Source organism: Calypte anna, chromosome 3 (assembly GCF_003957555.1).
Source record: "Calypte anna isolate BGI_N300 chromosome 3, bCalAnn1_v1.p, whole genome shotgun sequence".
NCBI lineage: Eukaryota > Metazoa > Chordata > Aves > Apodiformes > Trochilidae > Calypte > Calypte anna.
In genome coordinates this window covers 28,864,484-28,892,097 of record NC_044246.1, presented here as the reverse complement: position 1 = coordinate 28,892,097, position 27,614 = coordinate 28,864,484, and the positions used below count along the sequence as shown (strand labels likewise).

The following is a 27,614-nucleotide window of genomic DNA, read 5'->3' as shown; positions in this document are numbered from 1 at the left end:
TTTGGATGGGTGATATGGCTGTATTCATGGTGCAGAATCTCTTCCACTTTCTTAGCTGTTTTAAATATACATTCCTCATTTCCTTGATCTCGTACCTTTATTTTGCCATGGAAACTTCTGATGCCAAAATAAACTTGCCTGTCTGGATATCAAGGCGTAGTTCTGTTTTCATAATATGGTATATCAAGATCAAGGCACTTGCTTCAGTTCTCCTTATACAGGGTTTTGAAAAAATCTGTATTTAATTTGTTCGTGAAGTTTAAATAGCTAAGATATGTAATAAGTAAGTAATATGACTTAAAATAGCCATGTATGCAAATGGAGAACAGCATGTTTCTTTGCACTTTGTTGAGATGTGTTTAATTATAAATATGCAGAAGGCTTATGACCATCTGGTTACCTGCCAGACTTCAAAGTATACATGTCCTGAGGCCTCTGCTCTGCTTTCAGGGCCACCAAGACCTGAGCTTGAATAGTAACCCTTTAAGAAGAGGAGCTCTCTTTTCCATCTGTCCCATCTAATTAGTTTATTTTAATGGAGGAAATTGCTTTCTCATTGCCCTCCCCTTTCAGTTCAAGTTTTGATTAAAATACTTGCATGATAATCAGTCCAAGTGGGTCTGTTAGAGTTTATGAAACTGGCTGCTTCCAAGGATCACTTGGCTTGAGCTGAAGCTAGACCTGGGGTGCCATACACATGCATACCCTTGAAATCTTTCTCACTTATGTACATATAATGTCAAGATAAAATATAAAGTGTCTTGAGTTACCTTTTTGATAACACATAAGGGAAATACAGGAGCTGAAAATAGATCTTAATTTGCACTTTCCAAAAGTGCAGAAGTGAAAGTGGTTTTACAGTTCTTCTGCTGAATACAAGAGGAGGCCTGGTTTTGTTGGTTTATTTTGCCCTGTTACATTGAAATGTTGACAGAAGTGCCATGTCTGATATACATAATGCAATAGTAATAGGAAAGTAATAGGAAAGTGTGCCCTTGAATAGTATAGGAGCATTTCTCTTTGTTGGATTACTTCCTTTCAAAATTTTTAAGTCATCAAGTCAGTAACTTCTGATATACCTGGTATATATTTCCCCGTTGTTGAAGGGTATGTTAATCACAAAAGCATTGATGTAAGAGAACTCAGATATGGGATCCAGAACTTACTCTCTCCTTATGTTTTTGTTCCTTTGACCTCCAAAGGTTGTACTCTGCTGTTTTATGAGACCTATGGAAGGAACTCGATGGAGCAGAGCAGTTTGCCTCGATATGCCCTCTTTGCAGAAGACAGCATAGTACAGTCAGTTCCAGAACATCCCAAGAAAGAAAATGTGTTCTGTCTCAGCAATTCTTTTGGAGATGTCTACCTATTTCAGGTAACACTATGCATACCTAACTTCGTGTTTGTTACCATTTTAGGATGTCTTTGTTAGTATGTCCATTGTATATATACATACAACACACACCATCATCCATGCTTGTGCTTTTGGCTCAAAAATAAGAGTGTAGTTACACTATTATACTATACTATTGTAATACTGATTCAAGTTCTATGGTGTGACTCCAGGTATATGATATTATATCAGTTTGCTCAGTTATGGTTCAGAAATAAAAACTACAGATCAGAAATCTACAAGACACTTTTGGCACCTAGTAGTTAAAAGCTTCAAGAAAATCGGCATTATTATAATTATTTTTCCGTGTCTATTAGCTTTTCACCATTACAGAATGATGGGCTCAGCCCTGAATGTCTCAAACAGAATTGTTGAAGTGAGATGTTCAAAAAAGAAGGCTAAAAATGATCTGAAGATTGTGGCTGCTTAAGTGCACCACTGGAAATGTTAATAAAGAACAGCATATAGGGGTACTGTCTGCATAAATACATGTTGACTCGTAGGCACACTTTTCAATATCTTGGAGACACTTTGTGCACATGTTTTGTCCTCACCTTCCTGTCCTTTCTCCACTAACTTAGCATATTTTAAGAAAGCAGATATCTCTTCTCAGACCTTTCATGCAAAATCATCTCTGTTGCCGTGTTACCTGCAGAAGAGGAAGTTTATCTTTGAAACCCGTTGTTTTTTACTTCAATTATGTGGAGGGATGAAGGATGGAAGTCACATCTTCTCCACAACTCATGGGGCTCTGTTGTGCTTGCCCTCAGACCTTATAGATCTAATAAGGATAAGCTGAAGATTGGAGGCAAGCCATGAGAGAGTGCAGGAAAAACAGTTCCTTTATTTGCACAGTTTTAAAGATAAAACCTTATTTAACTGATTTTATAATAAAGTGCCTAAGATGTCAGTGAGCCTGTCAAGCACTTCATGTCCTCAAGCTGCTGATTTTAACTTTTTGTTTTTGTCTCTTGTCTGTTCATACTGTTGGATTGTTGATTTGTTCCACAGGCGACAAGCCAGACGGATCTGGAAAACTGGGTTACTGCCATACATTCAGCTTGTGCTTCCCTATTTGCAAAGAAGCTTGGGAAAGAGGACACGGTTAGGCTGCTGAAAACTCAGACCAAGAGTCTCTTCCAGAAGATTGACATGGATAGCAAAATGAAAAAGATGGCAGAGTTGCAGCTCTCAGTTGTTAGTGATCCAAAAAACAGGAAGGCCATAGAGAATCAGGTAATGGAAACTCCTTTTACAGGAGTATATTTATCATTATTTCTTGCTTTGGTCTCTAATTGTCAGTGCTTTCTAGGCCTGAGAGGCCTTGGGGATAGCTGGCATGGTAGCTGTAATCATTTCCTGGTTTCTACAGCAGTCCAGAGTATCATGGGAGGCTTCCCAAAGGTGAAGGTCAAACAGATCTGTGTTATGAGCACAAAGCTATTTCTTTTCTGGTAAAAGATACTTAATTTTCACTGGTTTATGATATACTTCACTGTTAATAATATCTAGCTGTTACAAAGCGTACCACAGAACATGTAGTATGTTTTGTAAATTCTTTATTCGTGACTTGCAGTGGAGATTTAAGAGTAAGTACTAAGCAATACTGTTCTGCACCTTAAGGCAGGACATAAAGAGTACTTTATCCAAATAAAATTGGAGGAAAGATTGAGGCAGACAAGGCTGTGTTCTTCAGTTGAAATTTAGCCACATCTAAGGCTAAGATCTTCTAGGATTCCTAAAAAGCCTTGTAGGAGTCTAAATAAGAATCAGAGGTAAAGACCAGAGTTTTCCATCCTAGGTGGCAAAGCACTGTCATGAGTACCACTGGGAGCCACTAGAGCATTATGCTGGTATCAATTTAAAGAAAAGGGGGTCACTCAGTCACTAGCAGCACCTCTTGTGACACACTGTGGTTGCCTGCTGGGAATTTTTCATCTTGGTGTAAGCTATGGCAAATTACTGCTTAGCTTGGAGAACTTGACATACTACAGGCAAGATTTTTGCCTGTGGCTGGAGCAGACAAAATGTTTGCATACAAACTTGTGTCTAAGTTAATTTTGTTTTGCAGCAGCAAGAAATGAGCTGAGTCATCAGTTGCCCCTCCCTGCAAATCTCATTATGGCTTCTGAACGCCTGATGTGTTACTCTGATTGCATGTTCAAATTATAGTGATAGGAATGCTTGACTCTTGGCTACAGTAGCAGCATTGTGCTTAGGAAGATTCACAACTAAGCTTTGTATTTAAAAGAAAAAATGAAATAATATCCTCAAAATTTAGATGTCACGGTGTGTATGTACCTTGGTATTTTAGGCAAGCCATGCCTAAGAAGGAAAGGGCATACTGATGAGCAGCTAGAAATATTCCTCAGTGAAAATGATCACCTTATTGTCTGTGCAGTAGTGCACAGATACCAAGCCTTCCTCTGCTCTCACTTCCAACATGGGAACCAGGAATCACTCCAGTGATACTTTATGGAACTATATCTTGAAGTATTGACATCAAGTCCATGTCCCTAGTTTTGTAGACGGCAGCTGGCAAAAGATGCTTTAATTAGACACACTTAATGTTCAGGCAAAGGCTTCACTATGGAGAGCCTCTCATGCTAAACTTTTCTAGTAGTTCAGCTTAATAGGTCTATGAATTGAGGTTACTGTATCTTTCATTAGGCTATTAACAGAATACATCTTATAGTTCAAATTCATTGACTGGTATTTGAAAGCCCATCCCTACTTTCCTTTCCAATCAGAGTAGCTATTGCTCTGTCGTTACTTGAGTCTGCACACTATGGCCTCTTGAGTAGCAACTGAAGTTTGTCTCCTTTTATCCAATGCAGCATAATTATGTTTCTTTGATTAGTGTAACACTTTTGGGTTCATGAATTTGATGCTTATAATATTTAAAATTCTTACTATGCTGGTTTGAACTTGACAAAGAGCAGACTATAACTTGTACTGATGTCACAGGCAAACTCCTGTAGCACATTTCAGTCTGAGGCTACATGAGCAGAGTTCAGTAAGTATGCAGGTTTATGTAGGGATTTGCAGTGCAGATGTTTGCAAGCCCTTTGAGTGCTCAGGTGTTCATAATTTATTTCGTGGTCCAGAGTCTAGTGAGGTGAATGCAGGAAGAAAAACATTAAGCATCCTCTTATTGTAGTAGGTTTTGAGATCTGAAAGAATCTACAGATTTTGAGAGATGTCTAATATTTGTAACATCATGCACTGAAAAAAAATCCTGCCCCATATTAAATTAATTTACACACACACATGCATGCAACCCGATTATTAGAGCCTGATGCGAGTGTATCTAGAGTCAGCTGAAGAGTATTAATGATGCTTTCTTAATATCTGCTAATTAGATGTTCTGTCCTTGAGCAACTACTTATCTTTTCCAATTCGGTCCCTGGGAGAAGCTGGCTGTGTTCTGCTAGAACCAAATTCCTGTCACTAGGACTTCAGAAGATTTATTCTTGTTCGTCTGCTGTCTGTGAATGTCTCAGAACACCAAATGAGGGCAAACCAGTGAGACAGGGGGGCGAGATGGATCATGTGCAAATATCCACTAGTTAACAAACAATAAATTTATAATGAGCCTTTTCTCCGGTCTTGATCCCTTTGATCTCTATGGAATCTCTCGTTACAACTGCTGAACGTTTGCTGGCAAAGTCACTTCAGAGAAAAGTTAATAGATAACTGGGTTTCCTAGTCTTTTGATTTAATGTCTCAGAGATAGGCTTTTGCAAAGGAAAAAAAATATCTTGCTTTAATTAGTAACTAGGAATTCTTAATAAACCTTGTAAGCTAATAGTTTTGGAAAAGCACTGTTACTGAAGGAAAAGTTTGCATGTGTGCAGCTCAGTTGTTTAGTAACTGTGGTTGTTTAGATGTCTTTTGCCCACTTTGAGTAACAGGAAGAATATAAATTTTGGGGGTTGGTATTTGTGTAAATTTTGTGCTGTTTTCAATCATATGGCACTTATGATTCTTCCATGCTGAAGTAAGTTGTATTGCCAACACTGTAGTTTATAAGCACACCCTACATCCTGTGCTGGAAGACTTCACTGGTGATATATTTTGGGAAGTCAGAGGAAATGGTGTGATTGACTTCAGAGGGACCACATTGGGTTTTTTATATAGAAGGATGAGGCAGTCTTCATTTCCATGGGGGAATTATCTTGGAAGCTGATTTCTAAATCCTTTCTTCATTTTTCCTTCCTCTTCCTCAGGAAAGCAGTCAACCAACCTCAACTTTTTATTTTCTTTAAATAAAAAATTGATTTAAAACCAATATTTCTCTACTGAAGACTTAATATTTCACAGGGCTTTACAAGTAAGCAAAACCTTCTCGTATTTCACAATTATCATCACGTGAAAGGCAGTTGCAGTAGGGGAACCCTGGACTCCTAAAATTGCTATAGGCATCTAAATGAACATATGTGTTCCTTTTTGGTGTCTAGCTGGAGAAACTCATTTGATCCTCTTAAATTTGGTGGATTTGCAGGTTAGCAACTGCTAAATTAGAGCTAAATAGAAGAAGTGCAAACAAAAGAAGGACAAGTAAAATGTTGGTTTTCTAGGGAAATGATTGTTTTATGAGGGGAGACCTCATTGCTCTATATAACAACCTGAAAGGAGGTTGTAATGAGACAGATGTTGATTACCAGCAATAGAACAAGAGGTAATGGGGTCAAGCTCCCCCAGGGGAGGTTCAGTAGACTTAATAGTATGAAACTGGTTGAGAAATGTCTACGGCTTTGCAGCCTAGATCAGGGATTTGCTGTCTCTTGCTTTTTCTAGTCCACTAATAATAATAATAGACTTAGGAACTGTTTAAGAGAAAGTGGCAGCCCTTCGAATAGCTGTTGTTAGCACTGGACAGTTGAGAAGACATCAGTGGAGCATCTGCCAGTCATGTATATACAGCAACCATTCCCAGTAGGCCACTGGTGATATGGATGGAAATCCCAGCTCTGCACATAGTACCTGTATCCATGGGTGATTATATTACTATATGCATAAAATATTACTTAGGTGGTGGTGTGCCTCCAAGGTGTTACTTCTCACCTAAACCGAAGAGAATTAAGATGAAAGTTAGTAAGTTTGAAAATCCTTAGGTGTCAAGATGCAGTTCAAAGCCTGTGGAGTCAGTTTTAAGAAAAAAAAAATAATTTTTTCTAGCTGTTTAACCTGCTAGAGAAATCATAGCATTTGCTGTCAATATGCCTGACTGCTATTGAAGTTAGTGAAAGGGTTTGTTAGCATTTATTCAAAGCTCTTTTAACAAAATATTGGGTATTGAGTCAAAAGCAAGGCTGTCAGTGCCTGTAAAACTGGTTTTAATGGGATGGAAAATCTAACTCGCAGTGAGGGCACTTCAGCTCTGGATCTACTTCTTTATGTATGTATTTATGTATGTAATTGTATTGTGTTGTCTCATTTTAGAACAATAATATGTATAATAGTTTCTTGAAAACATTTTATGCTTTTCAAATTTTACTATATTGGCATAATCATGTTTTCAAAGCTGTTCAGAGGTTTCTGATGTGATTCATATTTTCTGTGCACATGATAGTTAACTTACTTATCAGATGGGTTATCAAAGTAGATATTTACTTGCAGGCATTGAAATGGTGAGGCATTAGTGAGAAGAACAGGCACATGGAGGTTATTTTTATTGGCATTTTCTTGTGTGCCCTCCAACTAAAAGCTGTTTATTTATTGCTATAAGAATAAAAATAAGGACATCAGTAAGGTAATGTTCTGTTTACTCTGGGTAGCGTCGTGAAATGAGGCAACCAGGTGCCACTAATTCCCAGGGAGTGGCATGAGCTTGTGTCAAGCCCACCTGTGCCTGATTAGGGTGGGCCCCCACTGCGCATGAGCAGGATTAGGGGGCCAATAAAAGGTGAGGCCTGAGTCACAGGCTCAGCTCAGGCCTGAGCAAGCCAGCAGAGAGGTCAGTTGCTCTTGGAGCAACAGCACTGATCCAGGCTAGTCAACCCTGAGGGCTATAGGCTTATAGCACTATTCGTGAGTCTCTGCTGGAACACCTGGTTGGACCTTGAAGTGCTGTTCCCTAGAAGAGGTTCGTCTTGCTACAGATAATGACAGATAAATTTGTCCATGCTTCTGTTTCCGTAGCTCACAGCCACAAAGTACATCGAGCATTAGTTCATGTGCTTATTCATGGGTAGCACTTAAAATGTCTAGAAATCTGAGGAAAGACAACCCGAACCTCTAGGTACTGCTTACCTATCCAACCTGAGCTCATGGTGCAAATAAGAAACTCCTCCAGAAATGCCCAGTGGGGGCCCACCCTAATTAGGCACAGGGGGGCTTAACACAAGCTCATGCCACTCCCTGGGAATTAGTGGCACCTGGTTGCCTCATTTCACTACAGGTAGTCATTAAAGCCATTTGTACCTTTCTACTCTTCCCTGTGGTGGTCTTAGGCTTTTTACACTGAACATAAATTTGTTACTTTTTTGTTCAAAATGTTCCTGACTCTTTCTTTTCTCACATTTATAAAAAGGTGAGTGGAGTGGTTTGGGAATTTTATTCTTAAGGCTCTCCAAAGCTCAGATTTCATGTCTTCATTTTCTTTAAACCATCTGACAAAATATTGTTCTGATGCAAATTCCAGTAACAACACACAAAGAGAATCTTCTCGGGGAACTTTGCTTGCAATTGCCAGTTTTGCTACATGCACATTCAAAATGAATCACAATATACAGTTACTTTTCTTTCTTCAATGTCCTCCTAAACTGGAAAACAATATCTAAACTTGCTACAACAGATCTTCAGTTTGGGTGGTCTTTGTCCTGGCTAGAGCAGAGCTCTGCTTTCTGAGAGATTCAGTGTTGTTTCTTTTCAGGTGTCATCACCCTTCAGTGCAGGATGGTCCCTGCCTGTGTCATTAGCAAAATCTTTTAGTAGTAGCCCATCACAGAGGAATGAAGTGAATAGTCAGACAGAAAAGGGAGGTTGTCTCCATTCTCCTGCAAAATTATTATTTTGCAAATGGGTGAATTTCTCTCTTTGTTTCACAAAGATTTAATATAATGAATAAACTGTTACTGAATGTGGAGTTGCATAGCATTATCTCGTATGATGGTGGTGTGGGAGCTTGTGCAAGAAGGGCTGGTCTTCTGGTTTTTGGGGAGGGGCAGCTGCATAATAAGATTCAGTGGCTTTCTTCATTACATCCCTAGCTATAGACATACATGTGGTACTGCTGATTTCAATCAGATTATTGACAGGAATGTAAATTAGGTACATGTGGGTGCACTTTTGTGCCATCGGTGCTATGGGAAATAAGATTTCCTTTATATGCTTTGGTTATAAATTATGAAAATTCTGTCATTCCAAAGCAAGCAGAAAGATGACATTTATTTCAAGTAAAATAAAATAAAAATAAATAAAGAAAAAGCTTTTGCTGTCTTGTTATTTCCGGAAGTTTTCTTAACCATATCCTAAGTCACTTGGCAGTAAAGAATAAAGGGTTTTGCTAATTGCACATCATTGTTGCTGTACTCTATTATGTTCCCTTTTTTATGTCTTTGAGTTAGAAGTTATGACAGTATCTCTGTAGTGTCCTTTAAAGTAATGGAATTTCTGCAAGACTGATGTTTCTGCTTCTCTTTAGGAAGTAATGACAATAAAAATCTTTTCCTTGTCCCCAGAAACTGAATGACTCATTTATCCAGATGGGTACAATATGAATTGTGTCTGAGAACCAGAGACTGGAATGCAAAGAGATTGGTGTTGTTTGTAATGTGGTTGAAAAGCTGTTCCTATAAAACAGCACCAGAAGTTTCTTTTAAATCCACAGAGTTCCCTACATCAGCTTGCAGAGACACTTTCCATCTGGGAAGAAGATGTTGTGTAGGGGAAACATTTCTGAATTTTTTTGCTGCTATAGATAGTGAATTGTGTCAGTGAGAAGTTCATGTTTCTATGTGGTATAAGAACTGTTACTCAGTCCAGTCAGTTTTAGTGGTCTAAGCACTGAGAGAAGGCCCTCCTCACTAAGCACTTACTCTTTTGTGCTTTCTTAAATAAGTGCCAAGTGTAAAACTGGTGTTTTGTTTTCAGTTGTGTTGTACAGGGAGTTTTTTTAGCCCTTCCTCTAGGTCCTTGAAGTATTGCTACTTTGAGTTGATACAGTGTAATTTCTGGCACTACTTTCCACTATTCCCGTACTAGTTTGGGGTTTATTACGTTGAGCTTTTCTTACTCGGTACAAGACAGGTATTTGAGAATGAGCCAGTCCTTTTCCAGCTCCCAAAAGACACTGTTGGCACTGTACTACAAGAAGGATGAGGAGATGGGGACCATCCCTGAGCCATATTACCAGCACTGCTTTCTCTGGGACAGTCAGAGTCCTTCCTTTAACAGTCTGAAAAGCCAAGGAGTGTTCTGGTGAATGTGCCATTAGGAATGGAGCCTGCAGAGAGAGAGGACTGTATAGCACATATAGATCCCTGTGCTGGAAACTACTGGTCTGTATTCTCTGGTCTGAATGTATTTACCCCTTGCTTTTTTCAAGCTCCTTCTTTAGAGTTTACCTATAGAAAACTTAGTGGGGTTATAGAATTAGCTGAGACCTGCTTTTGAGCATCTTCTTCTCACTTACATGTTTATGTGATCGAAAATGTAATTAATTTAGGATTGTTTCTTAGTATCTGAATAGATTTTTTTGCTAACCTGGAGGAGAATTGGCTATTTATGTTTTGGAAAGTATTGTTACTGATGAAGTCCCATGTTGATTTTGCTTTATATGTTAACTCTTAAAAAACTCCTTCCTGAACTAAGTCTCTGATGTAAAAGCTTATCCTCTCACTGAGCATTCCCGACATGATTACTGTCTTGTCCCTATACCAGGCTTCCTTTCATGAGTTCTCCTGGTGCCCCAGGGTAAATAATTCATGGCTTTAATTCTTCAGTCTTCTTACATTTTTCTCTTTTCTGTCTGTCTACCACTGCCTCCTTTTTCTTCTGTTGGACTGAATACATTTATTAGGGTGACCCCTCCTTGCCTTTCTCCCAGGTGTTCTTATGAAACCACTTAAACCTTGCCTAACATTTGTCTGTACTGAGAGTCACAGCCTCCCTTTCCTTTAGGAAAAGCCTTTAGTACTTTTGCTGGAAATTCACATGGAAGTTTTGAAACAGTGGCTGAGAGAGGATGGTTTGCAATGGCCCAGGTGCTGTAGATGGTGGTGCAGGCAAGTGCAAGAGCTGGGCAGGTCACATGAGAAGCATTTCATGTGTATTTTTTTGTTTTGGTGAGCCTCACATCAGGCCATGTCTTATGAGACTTGCATCATGCTGCTGTTGGCCTTTGTCACCCATTCCCTCTCTCACGGTTTTCTGATGAATTCACTTTTTCCCCTTTGCTTCTAAGCAGATTTCAAAAGGGTATTTTTGTCTGGGCACAGTGAAATTAAGTCCTCGAGCCATCTTTTGGGTAGTCCCTCCCACATGGGGCAGAGATTTGCCTCACAATAGCAGAATAAGGATCGCAGCAGTTAGTCTGAAGGCTGTAAATTAACTTCATGGACCAGGTCATACTGTGCTTTGAAGTTGTTCCTTTTAATTTGTGTGCTTCCCCCATTTAGTCTTCAAGAGTATAAATCTGTAGAAAGAAGTATCAGAGTTTAAAAGGCTTAGAGAAATAGCAGCTGGTATTGGTTCGTGGTCTCCAATTGGTTCCAGACATCCCTGGTTTTGATAAGACAGCTCCAGAAATTCCCTGCCTACAGCTTTTGCTAATGCCATTAAATGTAACATGGTGATTACTGATGCTTTTGGAGCTGGTTAGCTAGCATCCTGTGTGACTGATAAACACTGTAATTCAATTATTTCTTCAGAATGTCCTCATGTTGTACTCCACTCCCCCTTCTTAGATTACCTTTATTTTAAAATACAACGTGGTAGAAATATTCAATGGGGATTTTGTAGAAAGCCTCCATAACATAAGGATGCCTGTGTTCAGGTCATGCCCAGTAAGGACAAGATGCTTTACTCTAGTAGTTCCCAGAACAAGCCTTGATCTGTTCCTGAGCTATTCAAAGTTGGCTTGGCTCTGTATCCATGCATGTGTCATCCTAAAAGGAAAGACTTCACCTAAGTTTGTAGCTTTTGGCCTTTGTGAGAAGCTGACATCCATGCTTTCTTTATGGTTGGGTGTTGACACAGAAGAGCTTGTGAAAAAAACCTTCTATTGGGGTTGTCCCATGCGTAAAGAACTGGCAAGCAGAAAAAATGCTCTGTGAGGAGTGCCTTGAAGTACTAAGAATGCAGAATAACAGGCAATGTTCAAATGAACTCAGGAAAAAAAAAACCCAAAGCTATTATTCTTTCTGGGACACAAAGAATATGTATTTTGAATGTATGTGGTGAGGTATTAGATAAAATGTCTTTATGTGTATATCTCTGTCCTTCTTCTCTGGACTTTTGTCAAGTGCTGTTAGGATCCACTTGAAAATTTTATCTTTTGCTTTTAATAGTCATGCCTCTACAGGTTTTTTCAAGTGTGTTGTAGATTATGATTTTACATTTGCAGATGTACAAGATGTATATTGTTATCCCTTTATTTAACCTCCCAGCCTAATAAGATCACCTCTTACTTTCAAAAATATAGCCATAAGTAATGCGACAGTTTCTTAGCACATGTGTAAGGAATCACAGAATAGGTAATGTCTCAGCTGTAGTATAAGCTTCAGCATCATATTCATAACAGGGCCTTTTTCATCCTTCCATTGCTCCAGTTCTTCATTGCTGAAAAAAGAAAGATTCTTGTTTAGTTCCCATGATATATGGCAGCATCATAAGTTAACTGAACTGATTTTGCTTCTGGATGAGCCTGCAGGTCATAGTTCACCTGAGGTTTTTATTCTGTTTATCAGTACTGAAGGGTCTTCTCTCCACTTTGGCCAATCTCAGTGTAAGGTGATAATGTCCTGAATGCACAAGGACAGGCAGGGTGTGCCAGTGAAAGGTATGAAGTCACTGTATGTTAGAGAAAATGTGATGAACTTTCTCTCCAGCCCTAAATCACCTGTTGAACAACCAGAATGCAGTGATAAGAGCTGATGCTGGAAGGACAGCAGTCAGGGGATTTTAATGATCTCCAGTAAATGAACATGTAAAGTGACCTAATAGACATGCCTTTTCTGCTCTTCCAGGTGTGAATGTGCCTACTCTGTTAAACACAGCTGCCTTAATTTTTTTACTTTTTTTCAGTTTTAAAGTATGTTTTGCACTGTGGGGTATATTTTAGCTGCAACTACAATCTGTAAATTGGGGAAATAAAAAACAGAATTTGGCTTTTGTGAAGTGCATAAGAAGATGAGTATGTATTTACATGGACTCTTAAAATCTGTCATCTGAGTCTTGATTCAAGTAAACTAGTAGGTTTGTCTAGTATATATTTCAATCTCTTCACTTTCTAATTTTGCACTGAAGTGAGATTAAACTGTCTGTTACATCTGCATGTACCTGAGTTAGCTATGTTTAAGAATTACATGAAGGATCTGTATACATTCTTGCTTTTGGTCTAGTGATTTGTACATGGACACATACAGCTCACTTTTGCAGTTTCCCTGAGCATAATCATGTCTTAATCTATTAATCAAAGAGTTGCTCATGCTTGGGTTGCCAGTATTGTCTCCTGTTTACAGATAGAGAGGCTATAGATGGTAGTAAAGGACAAGCAGAACCTATCATTATAGCTATTTCATTTTGCATAGTGCATTAGTGTAGCTCTGCAGCCTTGCTTTCACCCAGCCAGCTCTACTATCTAAGGTCATAAAAATGAAGGAAACAAAAGTAATCTCCTAAAAAGAGGGGGGGGGAAGAAAAAGAAAGAAAGAAAAGGAAAACACACCTCTGTGAGCAACAGAGTTGTGTTTTTATATAACTGCTTTTGTTACTATCAAACTAGCCAAAGTTCATAGTATATTCATCTTGTCAGTATGCATTTAAGACCACCGGCTTTGTTTTATTTCAAGCCATCTTTTGGGTTGATGTAACACAATATGACTGAATCTATTTTGGCAGAGAATAACTAATTTAATCCATATACTGACAGATGAAAGTAATTTAATGTGGATTTGTGGAAGGGCTTAAATTTTCAGTGCAGCCCACAAAGACATTTTTCCTCTTTTAATTGTGTCTTTTTATATCTAAACAGATCCAGCAATGGGAACAGAACCTGGAAAAATTTAACATGGATCTTTTCCGAATGCGATGTTACTTAGCCAGTTTGCAAGGTGGGGAGCTCCCAAACCCAAAGAGCCTTTTGGCTGCTGCCAGTCGTCCTTCAAAACTGGCACTGGGGAGGCTTGGCATTTTCTCCGTCTCATCCTTCCATGCACTGGTAAGTCCAAATGCATGGGTGCATTACACAAAGTCATCATTAATGACATCATGGAATTGTGCTGGGATAATACATGGCTGCATCCACATATGTTGTTTCAGACAGTCATGTTCTTCTCTCACTCTTTCTACCTGTTGCTTGACTGAAAAATATTTTCTTCTACAGACACAGACTTTGAAACTATGAGAATATGGCCATGACTTTTTTTTCTGTCTCCTGGGGACTCCAGAATTGGGAACTTCTGACCTATCTCTAAATATTAAACAAGCCAAAATATTCTTCAGATGTAGATGAGTCATTGTGTTGAAATTTTGTCACTGCAATTTCGCCTCCACTGGGTTCAGAGTTTAAAGTGCTAAGCTAAGTTACTTTGAATAAAAAGAGCCTAACACTGAAATTTCCAAAAGTGATTCTGATCTTCTTTTGGAGGTCTCCGGTGGCTTTATTTTTCAAAAACAGTTTGATACCTTCCTAAAGAGGAGTATTTTTAGAAAAGTCTAAAACTAGAGAGAATCCAAAATCATAAATCTGCTTTTAAGAACTGCAGCCTTTGTTTCTGAAGAAGAATGAGGGAGGTCCTCAGCCGCTGTAAGCTTTTCTCATGCTGTTTGCTTTAGGTGAAATATGGCAGTAGCAGGTTTGCCTCTGCTCTTTAACCTCAGTGGGACTGCGAGGCTGATCTTGGCAGAGAAAGGTGGACCACAGTTGCTGCGTGAAAATTCAGACTTATTAGTGGTCCTGGAAGATCTGTCTGAGCATGTTTTTCTCTCTGCCACTGTTTTCATCTGTGTGGTTTGTCATTGCTTGTTAATAACTTAATGCCATTGCACGTTTTTCTCCTATGTTTGGCAATTTTTAGTCTCTTTCTTTCTCTGGGTATTTCATATCTGAATGATAGGTTATCATTCTTCTTCAGAGTCTTTTCATTAACTTCATGGTTGTACAGAGCAGTATTTTCTCAGTTTCTGCCTTCCTGTGACCTTGTAATTTTACATGATCACACCATTAGAATACCAAAACAAGCAACACCTCTGAAAGTTTCACTGTCCTTGCACTTCAGCATATTGCATTGACATGAACTGAAGTAACTCTCATTTAATGCCTCAGGTTGAAATAACTGTCAATATTTTACTCCTATCAAAGTGATATAGGAAGGGTGTGTCTCTGTGTTTAAATAGATCTGCTCCAGGGATGAAGCTGCCCTCAGAAAACGTACCCTGTCTCTGTCACAAAGAGTCCGAAATAAGAAGGGTTTATTTTCTTCGCTAAAAGGACTGGACACATTGGCAAGAAAAGGAAAAGAAAAACGACCCTCCATAACTCAGGTAGATCTTATTTCTGGGGGTAGCATAGAATGGCTTGTTTTTGCTGGGCTTCATCCTGTGAGGTGCTGTTCGTGCATGAGGTAAGAGATGTCTGCCCATCGAACTTGCATTCACAGTATCAGTAGGCATGGCAGACTCACAATGGAAGTCTATATATCTTAAAGACTATATATCTAACTTTGGGTTTCTTTGTGATAAGCGAGATTCATGAATGAGAAGTTTTCATCCTGCAGATTGATTTATTATCAGCATCATGAGGCCATCAGGTTTGACTTTAAAAAATCTTGCATTCTGGCACATTGCAAACTGTTGGAAAGTAGGGTTTATTTGGAGACAGCCTGTATGCACAGTCCTTAACACTGTTGTGCTCACTGCAATTTAACGTAGAGTAACACAGGTGAGTCCTCAAGAGAAAAAGTGCAGAGACTGCTGCAAAGACAACTGTCTTTGGCATTGCCTCTCAAAGCAACACAGCCTGCTTGTTAGTACATTTTAGCAAACAGGAGTAGACTGCTGTCATGCAGCTGTATGCATTGGACTAATAAAGCCTTCCCAGTTTACACCAGTGGAAGGCTTGGCACAGGCTTGATGTATTGGGGTAGGCTGGCCCTGAGGAGAGGGGCTGTGCTTATGTGTGGCCCAGCTGAAGGGCTACCCTACTGCTAATGAAGCTACAGCATCTAACAGGGTCATTTTCTCATTGTGAAACCAATGACCCATTCACACATCTAGTGTGAACCCTTAAGGATTCTGTATTTTCTCAATAAAGACAGAAGTAAAGGTGAAACAAAAGCTTACTGCTGTAACCCTGAAAAAAACAGGTAAATAACAGCAAGGACCCTTGATGGTGAGACAGAAGGTATAGAGGTACAACCACCTCAACTTGTTATTGTCACTAATTTCTGCCATGTCTGATGTTTCTCCCCCAAAACAGTATTTTTGTGCATTATTTGTTTGGTGATTTTACTCCTGTTCATCTCTGGCCCATGTATTTTGACTTTATTAGTAAAAATCTAGGATGAGCAGTAGAAAATCATCTCTTCTCGCATGTCTGGTAATCAGCTTGTGGAATATTTCAGCAAGCCTACCTGGATCCATGTTGCAATAGTCCCAGAGCTGATACAACAGATTTAATGTTGCAAAATAACAGGTCAGGATTTTCTGGTCTAGTGGTTTGTATTTTTGATAGGTAGGTATCCATGTGTTACACTGGGATGAAGATTCTTGGGGTAACTGCTAGACATTTTAGCATATCAACTGAGATGTGTTTACGTAGCAAAATTGAGTAAAAGTCTGTCATATGAAACAGGGAACTTAAGAAGAAATTTTCTCTGGGTCATCTTTTTCCCATTATTTCCCCTGTGTTCCCCAGCAGGTGAGGCTGGCCTGAGAGTCCTGCACCTCTTCATTAATAAAGAGGCCTGAGGGGAAAGAATGTTACGCCCCTGAGCTCTGCTCCCAGTGGAGCTGATGCCTCACTCTATCTTAATTGGGTAATATGTCCTCATGTATGCTTTATAGCCCATGAAGGGGATTCTGCAGAGCTTGGGAATCAGGGAATATTATTTCCATGGCAAGGAGAGGAGGCTCCTGCTGCCCTCCCATCACTTTGCTCAGCACTACGGAAGGATCCCTGGTGCAGGTGGAGGTGCCCCTCATGTGTCCTCACCTTCTTTACTCCAAAATGTGCAATCAGGTGGCCCAAAAGAAGTGTTTATTTTCATCCCCAGGCTGAGGTTCTTGTATTTGTGTAATTTTTTTACCCCCTGTACTTTAACATTGTACAATAAAATTAAGGAAATGTAAATGGTGGGTGTTGCACATGAGTAACACCAGGCTGTGACTCATACCCATAAAAGTGAGAACTTTTCAAGGGCATGGATTTTAAAACTGGCCCATGAATCTAGAAAGTGGCAGAAAAGGGAGCCATGTCCTTGCTCAGGCTTGTGTGTATGCATGTAATTATATATCAAAATTGGAATAGGCCTGAGGCTGCCTTCTTTGCCATCACTTTCAGCCCACTGAGGAAACGGGGTTAAGCAGGGAGAAGGAGGAGAAGGAGCTTGCTTATCTGCCCCTTGTGTTCTCATGTCTGTGTCAAACAATAGGTTAACAATGTCTTGCTTTCTTGAATGTAATCAAAGTTCATTTGACTGATACTGATAATATTCCTATCTGCCATAAGGTAGTTTCCAAATTACGTAGTATATTCTTGAATATCATCGTATCGGAGAAGTTTTTTATTTTATCTGAAGTTTAATTTTATGGTATTAATAAATAAATAAAAGCTTTAGAATTTCTATGCTGAGAGGCTTTTGTAAACATTAATGAAGTGGCTTAGTCTTTTACAAATCAGTTAATAAAACTGGGCTGTAGCAGATGGGGGATGTCTAATCTCACATAATCCTCAGTTTCTTAAATGCTTGTCTGCTTTCTTGTGTCTAAATGATAAACTGTTTTGAGAAATCATAAACAATAAAATACTTTGATTATATCTTTGGGTGAGACAAGGAGGAGAAAGTTCAGAAGTGATGCCCTTTATTTGCATTGGTAGAAACTAGATTTTGTATGAAATTTTAAGAGACTTTGTTATTGTCTCAGATTATCAAAAAGGCTTCTGCTAGTACTAAAATAAAACAAACAAACAAACCAAAACAAAGCAACAACAAAACCCAAAACCTAAACAAAAAAGCTCAGAGGAATGTTTGAGATTGTCCCTATTTGTTGACTGCAGAAGGAGTTAGAAAAATGTTATTTATATTTGCAGCTGGAGGGGGTAATGTTATTATATGCAAGTCTCAACATCATGTATAAACTGTAGAGATCTATGTTTATACAACCCTTGTCACCAAAATATGTGATTGTATCCATAACAAATGATTGGATTTTTAAAAAGAATTTCATTAATAATCCTAGCACCTTTATGAGACACTACTAGATAAGATTTCAAAACAGATGGGGAAAGTAAGTCTTATTTTCTTCTTTCATCAATTCCAACACAGAGTAGTCAGCTATTCCCATATTAATAGTGCATCTTTTGGGTTAAGTATGCCTTCAAAGCTAAGCTTAAATCCAATAGTGTCAAGCTACCTACTCAGTTAAAAGAGTTTAAAAATGATAGGGTAAGAAGTTGTAGAAAACAGCCACAGTGTTTTAGAATAGCTCCTTTAGCTTATTGAGATTTGTAGATGTACCTAGAAGTATCCCAAAGTATGAAGCTTTAGTTTTGAATGTGGTGTATGATTTGAAGGTAAATGACTTTGATCTTATTGCAAAACAGTAGAGCAGAAAAAATAAGGGCATGAAGGCTTCTATATATATTTGAATATAAGTGAATGTAAGCCTGAAAGAGAAAACTTGCTTGGATTTTCTTTATGGAGGTAGATTTGTATTTCTTTAATACTTCTTCTAATCAGAATAAAGTGGTAGAAAGTACAAAAAGATCACTGGGATTTTATTTATTTACTTTTAATTTTTTTTTCAAAGAATTTACCTAGCACAGGTAGGAAATTAAGAGGTTTATGTGTTTAACCTGTTTATTTATCCATAATATTTTTAATAGATTTTTGATTCAGCTGGAGGACATGGATTTGCTGGTGTCCAGAATTCAGCCAACTCTGCTGAGGTAAGATATGGCTGTCCTCATTCCATACCATCTTCATTTAAATTCCTGAATATATTTCACTAAGTATCATGAGGCTGGTTCAGAAACCCCACAGAGATTCATGAGATGCAGTTAGTGTTAGATGGAAGGATTATAGTTCTGCTAACGAAGCAGATTTAATGAAAGTTTCCAAACATGCATGGTAGCCTTTTTTGAAGATAAATAAATAAAATTAAAATAAATCCCTAGAAGCTTTTTTTCGTAACACTAATCCTTACATTGTTTACAGTGTTTAAGAGAGATTTGGAACTTAGCTTGTTTGAAAGCATCCTTCACAGTACTGCAAAACTCAAAATGGTTTTTTTTTCCCCTTTGGTTACTTCAACAGAACCCGTAAGTTTTGAGTATTTAAAATATAGCTGGAAATTTCCCAAGTAAAGGAAGAGAAAGGGACATCCCCTCAAGATTGTTACTCAATAAATAGCTGTGGCTGCTTTTCTCCAGTGCACTGGAGCAGAGCTGCTGCTTGCCCCTGCCTGGTATCCCCTCTGTCTCTGGGGACAACACTGCAATCTCCTGGTCTGGAGGCAAAGCAAGACTTTCCAAAATACATAACTTCATGTGTGTAGAACTTTTGTTGTCTACATACTGTTGGGGTTACACAGGCAGAATCCTTCTCCCTCAGCAGGCTGAAAATAAAAAATTTGAATCAAGACTTGGGCACAGATTTTCTGGGCTTAGTTTTCTACATGGGAAAGCTGAGTTTCTTTAATGGCAATGATGTGCCACACTCAAAGGTGTATTTGTCTTCTTATCTACCTTGTGTCCCTTCTCCTCCTTTCTTCCCTGAACCAGATGTTCCCCAGTTGCAGATTAAAACTTGAAAGAAGATTTTCAATATCATAGTACAGTAGTGTTGCATTTTTCAGCTGAGTTTGTATACCAGGTATTAGACAAAAAGTCAAAATCTTCATTTAAAATGAAATATTGCTCTTTGAAATGATTAGCTGAAATGAATTTTGCGAGGAAGTTTTGGACAAAGTTCATAATTTCTCTTAGGTTTTTATGTTGTTTTTATGTCATGTGATACAAGGTTTATTTTCTCATCAAGTTCATTCATTTAATGGCTAGGTAAGAAAGAAATACATAACTATGAAGTTATACCACTGAGAGTCATCTCCCACTGACAGCAGCTAATCCTATAAAGATGTTTTGCCTCCTGAAAGCATCTTCACATTTCTTCTATTATTTGGGGGACTGTATTGAAACACCTTAATGTAGTGGGAAGAGCCTTTCTTGCTCCTGAGGCTCGACGAGCTGCTGGCCTCTTCATTGCCTTGCACCAGAGTGAGCTTAGCTGGAGCTGCCCTCTGTGGGTGTGTGTCCCACCTTTATTGGCCCCCTGGTAATAGGGGGCCTGCCCTAACCAGGCACAGGTTGACTCACACCCACTCTTTGGCAACTCGAGGCACCTCGTTTATCTTGTTTCTCTACACCTTAATTCCCCTAGTTATTGACTACTTGCTTGTTATTTCCTGCGGTGGAAAAGTATGTATTCAAACCAAATGACTCCTCTCTTTCAAAAAAATAAAATATAATGAGGGATTTCCGGATGAAATAATCTCCTGTAAAGAACACTTAGAAATTCCTTCAGAATGTTTTACTGTGTTGGTGTGACATAGCATCCATTTTCCACCTCAAAGATGGAAAACATGGTTCATTCCTCTCAAGATTTGGTCCCTTCCAAGCCTGAGAAGAGACCAAATCCCTCAGGTCCACCCCACGATGGCTTCTGCGGAGGGGCTGTGATGCCAGGCCCTCAGTTTAGCTCTGACCCTCCAGAGCTTGAGAGGCTGGTGGTGCTGCCTTGTGCAGTGGGGTCTGCCGTGGGGCTCCTGTTCTCTGGCCTAACAAGAGCATTGGCTCTTCCTGAAAACCTTTTGAGGACACAGAGGAGGCTTTTGAAGGTGCAAGGAAGGATGCTGAATTTAGTCTTCTCCGTTTGGTCCTGTGGGGAAGGGGTGATGTCTGGCTTCTTGACCCAGCTTTTGCAGCGGGGTTTATATGTTCTCTGGAGTTGCTGGATGAAAGCAGCCTGCTCCAAATTCGGGCAGGGGCTCACAGCCCCACTCCCTGAGTAGAAAGGACCAAGAGGCAGTATCACTGCAGGTTCTGGGCCAGACTTTTACAAAGTTTAGCAGAGTTGTTTTTCAAGACTATAAAGCCAACCCCAGTTTAGGTGCTGAAACAGAGTTCTGGAGCTCAGCTATATTTCTAGAAAAACATTACTGCTATTATTATTATTATTATAAAAATGGAATTAAACATACTGGGGGCATTTTTTGAGTCCCTGGCATTTTGATGAGTCATGCAACAACTCAGAAATGATTCATCGTAACTGTGAAAACCATTACTTTGGCATCAGCCCAGTTTCATTGGCTGCTTTCAAATGAAAAACAAAAACAGCAGCAAAACTTGTATAAAATGCTACCTGAGGAGTGCAGTGAGTGATGAATAGTGAAGTCTGCCAGGGAAGCTGTATTTTCCCTGAAAAGAATGATAAAAACAGAGGCAAACGGTGGGGGAAATTATGAAGTAACCTATTGGTCCTGCAGCAGCCCTGTGGCACAACGTGTGACAGTCTGCAAATCCTGGCGCCTATTTCTGGAAAATTGAATGGGTTATTATAACTTTATGTGGCAATGAATGAATGAACTATTGTAGAATTAGTCACTGCAGAACAGGAAAGAAAAATATCTCTTCATGTCAGATTTTCTGAGATGGAAAATGTGGATGAAGCAACAGTACCTTGACTGCACTTAAGGAATATAATCATCTTTAATGACAGAGGCAAGTTTATCTCAAGACCTACCCTTGAGCACAAGTGTACATGGGAAGAAGAGGGAGGTATGTCACATTGGCTGTGGAACTTTCTGTCCTGTCTTAAAGGCTTTTTGAAAAAAAGTGATTCTAAAGCTATATCTCATCACCTTTGACCTTGGTTTTGCCAATAGTGAGATTTATTTTGTTTGCAGAGATTTGAAGACCTACTGTTGCAGAGCAATAAACTATTGGTTTAGAGGTAGTTACAAACCTCTGGAGATGCTGGGAGCATCTCCTAGTTGAGGCAATATAGGTTTAGTTTTCCTCGGAGGAATCGCAGAATCACAGAATGGTTTGTATTGGAAGAGAGCTTAAAGACCATCCAGTTCCAACTCCCCTGCCATGGGCAGGGACACCTCCCATTGGATCAGGTTGCTCAAAGCCCCATCCAACCTGGCCTTGAACGTTTCCAGGGAGGCATCAGCCACAGCTTCCCTGGGCAGCCTGTGCCAGTGTCTCACCACCTTCACAGTGAAGCCACTGGAGAATTCAGTCTGACTCATTCCTACTCAGCTCTTGCAGTTTGCCTGCCTTGCCCTTTCTCCTTTACGTTATTTACACCATGGAAGCAGTTCAGCATTTATTCTCAGGCACTTGATTTAGTGCTTTCTGAGACGACCGTGCTTCTGTAGGAATTGTCTTCTTCGACACCAGTGTTAGGAGCAGTCTGAAACCACAGCCACTGAGGTGAAGCTTCACCTGGTATAGATTTCATCACTCCATTAATTACAGTAGCATATCAAAATTCCTGCTAGGTGTAGTAGCTGCTGTATTGTAGTAAAATTTCCATGGACCTGCATTAATTAAAAGGGACAGTGTAGTAAGAGCCTCATTGAATGCCCTTAGTTCCTTAATATCATTCTACCAAAAGCAGCGTTACTCTGGCATCAAATTATTACTTTGCCATACTCTGTGACAGCTGCAACCTGAATTTCTACATAGTTTGGTGATTACCTGAATAGGATTGTTTACTCTATCATATTTTCACAGCCATGGTGGTTGTTTGGAATAACAAAAAAATATTGGTCTCTCTTTTGCTACTGGTAGGCTGTTGTCAATAACTTTGTTGCTGGCTAGGGAAGCAGTATCTCCCTGTGCAGTGATCTTCCTCCAGTTTTTAATTGCAGTGCACCCCTGGGCTTGTGTCCCTGCAGAGCCAGGAGAAAGAATTGCATAATCCATGGGCTTTATGGAGTCAACAAAACCCCTGAATCCAAACAAACAGAAACAACGAATGAGCAGAAAACAACCAAGAGAAAAATCATTGGAGAGATAGGCACTTCTGAGAACAGATCAGAATATCTTAAGACATGTCTGGGTGGTGGTTCTCCCACACAGTTAACACAGTGTTACTGACCCTTTCCATTGTTTGTAAGGGGAATCCAGGGAAGCTCTATGTGTAGTCCTGAATTCCTTGATGGAGGCAGTGAAATGACATACTGAATAGGTAGACCCAACCATATCGGTGAAACTCAAAATTCTGAACACTTCAGAAGTATTTTTTTCTTCTTCTTCTTCCTCTGTGGTTTTGTTTGAAACCTGTGGCCTGGAGTGCAGCACAGAAAAATGAAGGGTGAGAAACCAGAAGGGAATTCATTCAGGGTCGATGTTGTTATTTGATCAAGTGGAATAGATTTGGATGAGGGTAAATGTGAAGCAAAATGGTAAACAGGCAGATACCCTGTGCTACATATGAAATAATTATGTTCTTAAACTGTAAATAGAATTGGAACACTTTATTCTGGCATCAGTCCTTTGTGCTACCACAAGCCTTGCTCCACAGTGCTCTCTGCTGGAATTTTACTGTATTACCATTTTCTGTTAAAACGACAGCTATTCCTCTTTTTCTTTTTTTCTTTTTTTTTTTTCTTTTTTTTTTTTTTTTCCATTTAGTAATTAGGTAAAATTGTAGTACTCCGTTCTGTTCCAGTTGTGATATGATATCAGGTAGCTACATATTTTCACAGAGTTAAATCAGCAATTATTATGAGATACAGGCAAAAAAGTCCACTATGAGAATGCAGAGGAAGTGCAGTCTGTTCTCAAGAAAATCACTTTTGATAGTGAATGAGAGCAGGTGACAGAATTTTGCCCCTGGCTTACCCTGGGGAAATACACAGTACTGTGTCTAAATGCACATCCACTGCAAACTGCTAATGTAATTGTACTTTTGGGTTTTTTTGGTAACATTCACAGATTATATATTTCTCCCTTGTTTCCAGCAGCAAGTTGATGACTTTTTGAATGTCTACTGCTCAGTGCCAGAGAGCATCCAGAAGGAAAGCACTTGGGAAACGCAGACATATGTTCACTTCTGTGATGGCCAAGGAGTGGCACTGACCCTCAAGCCAGAGCACAGGGTGGAAGATGTTTTGTCTTTGGCATGCAAGGTACTAATTCTTCATGTATGATTGCACCTTGTTACTAGCTGTGGGCTTGAGAAAGAACATCAGAGGATGCCTAAATAGTGAGGGCATAATACTGGCATCTCCCTGTCACTTTATCAAGGCACATTGCTCTTTCCTTTGGTTGTGTTATTTATGTGTTGGAGCCAAGGTAGCAATGCTGTGGAAAGGTTTCCAAGAAGTGTTGATCAAGATAGTGGTGGCAGTTTGCCAGGTCACCAGCCCCTGAGAAACCTTAGCATGTGTTTGCTGTACATTTTCAGTGCAGAAAACCCAGTTCTGTGCAAATTAATCACAGAGGAGTAACCGGGCTGGTATTTCTTATCAGGAGATTAAGACATTTAAGACTACTGTGAGAAAGGCTATCATAGATGTTTGCTTCTTAAAGGACCCTTTCAAGCTTTTAATTAAATACCAGCTCTACTTGTGAATTTCAAGAAGTGCATTGCCTTCTGATAGTCAGTGCCAGCAATCCGAGGGGGGTTGCTATAGATCATGGGACAGAAATCTTGAGTCATAATCTGAAAATAAAGTAGAAATACCCATTTTAACTACAAAGAGAAGACCAGCACCTTGTGAATGTGGCAACATACCTGTCACCTTTGTTTCCACATGTCAGTGCTTGAATGTAGCTGTAACTTTGTGATTCAAATTTTAAGTATGGAAACAAGGTTTTTTGAAAAAAACAAGCTTTGTACTTCCAAGGTTTGTTTTCTGACTAGTAGTAAGCATATTGTATTTACATCACCAGCAATGGGGAAAAATGGAGAAAAAAAGTATCCTGCTCTGTACAAAAATACATTAGCATGAACTTTCAGGTCACCTTGTTCAACAGGCTTGAAGTTAAAGAAAGGGCCCAATTTTTACCTAGTGATGTTGCAAATAAATAAATAAATAAATAAATAAAAAAAAAGAACATTGTACAAGTTCTCAAAAATATGAGGTTAACTTTAACTTTTAAATCATAATAAGCTCACCACTTTAGTCAAGTAACAATGAATCTCCATGGCATTGCCAAGAAAATATTACCTCTCATTGGTTTTTGGAAACTGAATCCTGGAAAAATAGATTGTTGCCTGGCTTTACTTTTAAAAAATTTACTTTAGTAGGCTGAAGAGATTGAGACATTATTTGACCAGCAGATGGCACGGTAGAACCGAAACATTTGGAAGTATTTATAGTGACATCTAAGACCCCTGAAGGAGGAAATAAAATTTATAAATGTAAAATTAAGTTGGAAAGTAAATTCCTTACCTCTCTTATTCCATTGTTCCAAAATACTTTTTATTGTAAAGCTTTTATTTTTAATGCATGTCTGTATTGCATGATCATTTAGTTTTAAATAATTTTATTTTTTTCTTAAACATTTTTCTGTTTTATTTTTTCTTTCCATTTTGTGTGTTAAAGCTTTTCATAAGCATGCTCTAATGCTGAATACTTTCTGCTCATCTGTCCTGGTTCTTTTCCTTCTTACATTTTCATTCTGCTCTGGTGAGTGTAAGGAATCTTTCTTCTTAACAGAACATGTTTGAATGTTATGTGTATAAGGATAAAGTTCAAAGGGGTGGTTGTTTTTTTCCCCTTCATTCATTCTTTATGGGGTTTATGCTTTTCTCCTTTCTGTTTTCCATCTGGGGCTTTTGGATAGTACATACAGAAAAAAATGTGCATTTGAATGCAATTATTCAGGATACAGAACACATGCAACTTGTAAACTGTTACACATAACAAAATGTTAAGGTAATTTTAGTTACTCAGTAAATTTACATTTTGTAAGCTGCAGAGATACATTAAAGAGGTTAAGTAACCCTAAGGGAGGCAGTCATGCCTCCTGTTTTAGAAATGTTGCTTCCTCCTGTTGCTCTATTAATATGCTAAACTGAAATGCTTTGTGCAGTGGTCTCACCATCATCCTGCTTTTCTGAGTGTCTCCCATCAGGGGCTTGACACTTTCTGACTAATATCCTTTGGGAATATTCCTATTTCCCCTTGACTTCCTGTTGAGACAGGATTTTTGCTTTGACCTCACGCAGTGAGAAAAAGTAGGTAAAACTCTCTGATCATAGATGAAACCCAGCAATAAAAATAAAATCAAATAAAAGCAAGTCCTTAGGGAACCTGTTTCCCATCCCCACTGCTAGCATCCCATACATGCATATACATTTTCTACATCAGAAAAAAAAGTGGCTGAGCAAAACTGAGTCATTAACTACTTTAAAAAGTACTTTACTTTAAAAGGTACATTAAAAGTACTTTCAGAAAAAGATGTCTGTGAGGATAAGTTCAAAAAGAACAGAAAACATTTGTAATATCTTTAGAAATATTTTTCAGTGTTCAGTTAATTAACCAAGATGTAGTTTATGAAAGGATTTGGGGTGGTCATAAGGGAAAACAGAAATTGCACTTAAACCTAATCTTCTAAGCAAGGCAGCAAGTTTTGTTTGTACCACACAAATAGTTAGAAAATGACTTCTTGATGGTCGCTTTTGCATGATTTCTAAAGAGTTTTTAGTATGTGTATGTTGCTTCTTAGTCTTATGGAATTCTGGAAAAAAATAACAAATTCCAAACTTTGTTCTCTTTATTCCTTAGATGAAACAGCTGGAGCCAAGACACTACGGCCTACAACTCAGAAGAATGGTTGATGAAAATACTGAGTATTGTGCTCCTGAACCATATGAATACATAATAGACCAGGGAAGTGTGACTCCTGTTAGCTAAAGCACTATGATGTCTGAAGCTAGAGTTGATTTATCACCTACAATATGTATCATTTAGATCTAAAATAAGGCTTTAAAGCTGTTCTTTATTGTGTTCTGCCACCCTCATTCACACAGTCTGTTCCTGTGCAGACATCTGGGTGGCTGGGCACTAGAAACACTCTGCAAGTCCTGTTTGAAGATTTAAGTGAGGCTTCTGGTGTAAAGTCTTGAAGTGTCAGTGTCTACTCCAGGCTGGGTTTTCTATCTTGAGTTTAATCTGATTTTAGTCCTACTCATACCAACAGTACTAGTACAGTACCACAGTCCTCTGTGTAAAGACAGCAAGTTTTGTCTCTTTATTGATGCAAGTGATATTGTGCTTACTTCCCATGCTGGATCTTTAGTTTTTGATGCTGACAGTTTCAGAATTTGATTATTTCTGTTACTGTTTTTTTCCAACAGGTGTATGATGAAATAGAAATTTGTCCCTTAAATGTTCATCATATTCATCTTACAAAGACTGAAAACATAAATGATTTTGGTAAGTTTAACAGCTCTTAGAAAATTTTCTTTTTATTCTTCACATTGCTTACTTTTTTTAGGACTTTTCTGTCTTTGAAAGCAGGTAGAGCCATCCCTAATAGGACTCAAAATCTGAGTCTGCAAAGGACTTGAGGTACTACAACAAAGATCAAAACTGGTTGTGTTAAAGTGGCAATGACATTTCTTATGTCTCCATTTGGGAAGGGGCCACTTTCTAATTCTCCTGTGCTGGCCAAATAATTCAAGCATCAAATTGTCAGAAGACAAATGCCCTTTGCCAGGATTAATGCAATTAGTCTCAGTCAGGCCATGGTAAAGGTCTTCCCTTTTCTTTTTGGTAGTGGGATAGGATTAATAGTGTCGTTTGGTACAAA

General features: G+C 38.8%; 1 protein-coding gene across 1 annotated transcript in view; it reads left to right on the top strand.

Moving 5' to 3' along the window:
• TIAM2 (T cell lymphoma invasion and metastasis 2) overlaps positions 1-27,614 on the top strand; it is a 136,191-nt gene that overhangs the window by 57,614 nt on the left and 50,963 nt on the right. The window contains exons 5-12 of the mRNA XM_030447803.1: positions 1,203-1,375; positions 2,405-2,629; positions 13,593-13,778; positions 14,957-15,103; positions 18,666-18,728; positions 23,813-23,980; positions 26,588-26,698; positions 27,160-27,238. Of these exons, the coding sequence (XP_030303663.1) occupies positions 1,203-1,375; positions 2,405-2,629; positions 13,593-13,778; positions 14,957-15,103; positions 18,666-18,728; positions 23,813-23,980; positions 26,588-26,698; positions 27,160-27,238 (1,152 nt within the window). The remainder of the gene's footprint in view (positions 1-1,202; positions 1,376-2,404; positions 2,630-13,592; positions 13,779-14,956; positions 15,104-18,665; positions 18,729-23,812; positions 23,981-26,587; positions 26,699-27,159; positions 27,239-27,614) is intronic.